General features: G+C 35.8%; 1 protein-coding gene across 1 annotated transcript; it reads left to right on the forward strand.

Moving 5' to 3' along the window:
- Window positions 1-334: 334 nt before the first annotated feature.
- LOC149244027 (putative disease resistance protein At4g11170) lies at window positions 335-5,530 on the forward strand. Its single transcript, XM_089371382.1, has 2 exons — window positions 335-486; window positions 5,095-5,530. Exons 1-2 carry the CDS (start codon window positions 335-337, stop codon window positions 5,528-5,530), a joined length of 588 nt encoding a protein of 195 aa, XP_089227508.1.
- The last annotated feature ends 207 nt before the right edge of the window (window positions 5,531-5,737 follow it).

Below are 5,737 nucleotides of genomic sequence, written 5' to 3' on the forward strand. Positions count from 1 at the left end.
TGTGTGTTGTGAAGACTAGTGTGGAGCGCAGGGTGGAGCGTTGTGGTGGCCACCGTGTGAGGAGATTGTGTGGAAGGGCAATCCTGGACGAAGGATTGTGTGCGAGTTTTTTTTTGTAAAGTTGCAGTCCATCTGATATATTGATTTGCTGGTTTTGGGATGAATTATTTATGGTGTTTTTGTGCAAAACTAACTTAATCAGATGATTTTGTGCCATCTGAGATGTCTTTTGGGAATGCAGTGAAGTGTTGCAGAGGTGTTTTTTGAGAATAAGCAGAGAAAGGCACAAAGAAGATGTGCAGGAGATGGACCAGTGACATCGAGTGGACGATTCATGAGGCAATTCCGGCTGCCAGATAATGTGAATGCGGATGGCATCTCTGCAAAATTGGAAAACGGTGTTTTGACTGTGAATGCTCCGAAGATTAAAGCGGCAGTTGTCTCTAATGGCGATGCCAAACATATTGAGATTTCTGTAAGTGACAAGTAAAAGAGAGCCATTGTAATTCGTGATTTGGGGCTTTCTCAAGTACAGATGCGAAAAAATAATTGTCATTATTGAGTGTACTCTTTGGCTGTGATTAATAGAACACCTTCTTTTGTTCTCTTTTAAAAAAAAAGGCAGCCATATATTGGATAAATCTTTTTTATGCTTGAGGGTTTATATTTGTGAAAAAATTGTATCTTGGTGGTTGGTACTAAAGGATTTATAAGCTTATTGAAAATGGCTAATGTATTGGCAGAATCTTATTTATCTGAATCTAACAAGTTAGATGGTGAAAATTATGCAAATTGGAAGTTTAAGTTGCAGACTTTGATGGAAGGCAACAATACATGGGCGATTGTGTCTGGAGCTGAAGTTAAGCCAGTGTCCCCTCAAGCCACAGATGCTGCAATTCAAGATTGGGAGCAACGGGAAAACAAAGCAAAGGTGCTTTTGCAGATGATGGTTAAGGACAACATTATTCCACACATTAGAGAGTGAAAAACATCCAAGGAGACATGGGACACTCTCAAAAATTTGTATGAGACGAAGACTACAAATCGAATATTGTATTTAAAGAGTAAGCTTCTTTCAATTAAGATGGAAGAAAATGAAAGTGTTAGTGATTTTATTTCTAGAATTAAAGATCTAAAGGATAAATTAGGTGACATTGGTGAATCAATATCTAGTACAGACTTGGTTATTGTGACATTAAATGGAATGCTTGATGAATATCAAATGTTTATCATTGGTCTTTCAGCTAGAGAGAAGGCTCCTACTTTTGATGAGTTGGCAGGTATACTTATGCAGGAAGAAGAGTGGAGAAGAAGCCTTAAACAGAAATCTCCCAATTCAGATTTGGCATTAATGACCAAAGGAAAGCAGTCCTTTAAATGCAAACAGTGGGAGAAAAATAAAGGCAAAAAGCCACAGGTAAAATCATTTCAAGGTACACCTTTACCAAGGACAAATGCCAAATCAAGTAGAGATGATGTGTGTTATTACTGTGGAAAACTTGGTCATTTTGCTAAGAATTATATGAAAAGGAGGTCTGATCAATTTAAACAAAGAAGGCATTCAGGGAATTATGTTGATAGAGATGAAGCAATTAGTCAAGATGTTAGCAATCTTAAATTGTTTGTGTCCAATGCTGCTTTATCAGTAGAAACTGATGATGATAATGCTTGGTTTATAGATTCTGGTGCATCAATCCATATGTCATGCAAAAGAGATTGGTTTGATACTTATCATGAAATCAATAATGGTGGACACATCTATTTAGGAGATAATAGATCACATGAAATTAAAGGATATGGTAATATAAATGTTATGATGCCTAATGGACAAGAAAAACAAATTCAAAATGTGGTGTATGTTCCAGGATTAAATAAGAACTTAATTTCAGTCTCTACTATCACATATCAACATTTAAAAGTTGCATTTGTGAAATCACATTGTTTGGTAAAGGATGTGCAGGACAACTACAAGGTTGTTGCAAAAGGAATGAGAGTTTGAGGCTTATGCAAGTTGGATGAAATGAAGAATGGGCATCAAGCTTTGGCATCAACATGCATGTCAGCTATAGAACTTTGGCATCAAAGGTATGGACACTTAAATCATAATGACCTAATGTTACTACAAAAGACATTGATGGTAGAAGGTCTTCCAATTATAAAGGGTGAACACTTTGAATGTGAAGGTTGTGCACTAGGAAAACAACATAGGGAAGAATTTCCTGTGCATGAAAATAGAAGAAAATGTGAAATACTTGAACTAGTGCATATTGATGTATGTGGTCCAATGCAAACTAAGTCACTTGGTGGAGCATATTACTTCCTTATATTTATTGATGATAGCACTAGATACACTTGGGTATACTTTATAAGAAACAAAAGTGACGTATTTGAATACTTTAAAGAATTCAAGAGTATGGCTGAAAAGCAAACAGGAAAGAGCATTAAAATTCTTTGATCAGATAAAGGTGGTGAATACACTTCAGGAGCTTTTATCAAATATTGCAAACAAAATGGAATTATGCAACAATTTACAGTACCACATACACCTTAACAAAATGGAGTAGCTGAAAGAAAGAATAGAACATTAGTTGAATGTGCTCGTAGTATGTTGAAAAGTAAAGGACTTTCTAATAGTTTTTGGGCTGAAGCCATTAATACAACTGTATATCTTAAAAATAGAAGTCCTACTAAGTATCGTGAGCACAAAACACCATTTGAAGAATTTTATGGTTTTAAACCTAAAATCAGTGATTTAAGGATATTTGGAAGCAAGGCCTTTGCTCATATTCCTAAAGAGGATAGGAGAAAGTTAGATGCCAAATCCATCAAATGCATTTTTATTGGATATTGCACTGATAAAAAAGCATATAAAATGTATGATCCAAGTACTCACAAGGTCTTTGCAAGTAAAGATGTTATATTTCATGAACATGTAGATAAAAAAATAAAAGAAGATGAACATAATACATGGCAGTCTCCTTATGAAAGCTTTAAGGAAGAAGAAGAAGTTGTGGAATCAACTCATGTACAAGAACACATGGACATTCCAAAAGACACATCAAGGAATCAAAGTCCACAAAGAAGTGATGAAGGCACTCCACAGAGAAGAAAAGGAGAAGGTACTCCACAAAGTAATGAACCTCTAAGAAGGTCAACACGACAGATTCAAGCCCCCATCAGGTATAAAGATTATGCCCTACTGTCTCAAGTAATGACTATTTTTGAGCCCTTAAATTATGAACAAGCCAAAAATCATAAAGAATGGATGGAAGCTATGAAAGAAGAATATGATTCTATAATGAAAAATAAAACTTGGGAATTAACAGAATTACCTGAAAATAAAGTCCCTATAGGATCAAAATGGTTGTACAAGACAACATTTAATGCAGATGGTAGCATAGACAAGTATAAGGCAAGATTGGTTGCAAAAGGTTATTCACAAAAAGAAGATATAGATTATGAAGATACCTTTGCTCCGGTTACAAAAATGAATAAAATTAGAATAATGATAGCATTGGCAACTAAATATGATTGGAAGCTACATCAATTAGATGTAAAGTCAGCTTTTCTAAATGGTGACTTAAAAGAAGAGATTTATCTTGTTCAACGAGAAGGATTTGTAAAGAAAGGTCAAGAACATCTTGTATGCAAGTTAAAAAAGGCCTTATATGGACTAAAACAGGCCCCCAGATATTGGTATGAGAAAATTGACAAATTCTTCTTTCAACAAGGATTTAAAAAGAGTAAAAATGATCCTAATTTGTATGTCAAGACAAACAGAAATGGGGATATAGTATTACTTTCTATATATGTTGATGATCTAATAATAACAGGGAGTGTTGATAAATTAATTACAGATATAAAAATGAAGTTATCACAGGAATTTGAGATGAAGGATCTTGGTGAGATGCACTATTGTCTAGGTCTTGAAGTATGGAGAAATGATGGAAGAACCTTAATCACACAAAGCAAATATACAAATGAAGTACTAAAGAGATTTCATATGAATGGATGTAAAGCAGTGAGTACTCCATTGGAACAAAATATCAAATTAAGAAGTGATGATGGAACAAAAGAGGTGAATGGAACATTGTATCAACAATTAGTGGGAAGTCTGAATTATCTCACTACCACCAGACCAGACATTGCTTATGCAGTAAGCATACTTAGTCAATTCATGGCTAAGCCTCATGAAAGCCATTGGATAGCTGCAAAAAGGGTCCTTCGATACTTAAAGGGAACTATCAATTTTGGTATTGAATATACTAATGCTTGTAATGTTGAATTGACAGGTCATTCTGATTCTGACTGGGCTGGAAATCCAAATGACAGGAAATCCACCATTGGATACGTCTTCAATATAGGATCAAGAGCTATATCATGGAGCAGTAAGAAATAGGCAATAGTTTCCTTGTCATCAACTGAAGCAGAATATAAAGCATTATGTAGTGGCACCTGTGAAGCTATATGGCTCAGAAGAATACTTGAAGATGTTGGTGAAGGTCAACAAGAACCTACAGTGGTGACAATCAAAGCACCATCAAATTAGGGAATAATCCTGTATGTCATGCAAGGTCAAAACATATAGACACACAATATCATTTTGTAAGAGAAAAGGTCCAATCAAAAGAAATTTCTCTAATGTGTTGTAATACAAATGAGAATGTAGTTGACATATTCACTAAGCCTCTTGGAAAGGCAAAATTTGAGTTTTGTAGAAGTAAGTTATGTGTTGTAGAAAATCAAGATTATATTGTAAGCCTAGCTGAGACTTAGACCAGCAGGCATGACAATTAAGAGTATGTTTACAGTGTCTTATATATTGTGCTATAGTATATTTGTCATATGGTTGGAATTAAGGGGGAGTGTTGGAAGATATTAATTCCAACCACCCGCCATTAATGCAGTTGCTAGACTGATCTGGAGGATTCGGCGGACGCATTGAGAAATGGATAGCTTCCTGGAGAAGCCACTGCCCCACCGAACTCCAGAAGCTTCCTTGTTGTGTATAAAAACCTATTTAGCAATCAAATGAAACAAGTTCTGATTTTTCTGTGTTAAGTTCTGAGTTATGCGCTCTCTGATTATTGACAGTATCGACGAAGGAAGGTGTCTTTTACCACATTGTCCCATTCTCCTTGTTTTGGATGATGTTGATCATATCGATCAAATAAATGGTCTTTTAGACATTGGTTCAGTGGGGCGTGGGAGTCTCATATTGATTACAGCTCGTGATAAAGATTTACTGAGACGCTCTTCTCCAGAAACTGTCTTGTATGATGTAAAGCCATTAAATAAACAGCATGCCCGATATCTCTTTTGCCAATATGCTTTACAAGAATCCAAACCATCCAAACCATCTGAAGAATTAGAAGATTCAGTAGAGGAGTTCTTGGAAATTTGTAATGGGTTGCCTTTGGCATTAAAAGTTTTGGGGGCACACTTTGTTGGCAAGTCAGACAAAGATTACTGGAAGCGGCAGTTGAAAAGATTCTCTACAACACTGGATGAAGAATTAATACGAAACTGAAAAGTTTGCTACGATGCTCTCAACGATGAGGAGGAGGAAGCATTTTTGGACATCGGTTGCTTCTTAGTGGGAGAAGAGACAAAATTAGCAATTAGAGTGTTGAGCGGATTACATGGCAGCAACATCGTGCACTCCCTTGAAATGCTACATAAAAAATGCCTTGTGGAATTCCATTATGACGTTCAGTGGGATGATGAAATTGAATGC

Source organism: Pinus tabuliformis, chromosome 8 (assembly GCF_031772625.1).
Source record: "Pinus tabuliformis cultivar Carrire ecotype Pingquan chromosome 8, CPIR1, whole genome shotgun sequence".
NCBI lineage: Eukaryota > Viridiplantae > Streptophyta > Pinopsida > Pinales > Pinaceae > Pinus > Pinus tabuliformis.

Bases quoted from the DNA above. Each gene is read 5' to 3' on its own strand.
- LOC149244027 (XM_089371382.1), top strand. From the start codon at position 335: ATGAGGCAATTCCGGCTGCCAGATAATGTGAATGCGGATGGCATCTCT. The intron at 487-5,094 runs GTAAAAGAGAGC...GATTATTGACAG, and splicing joins GAGATTTCTGTAAGTGACAA to TATCGACGAAGGAAGGTGTC.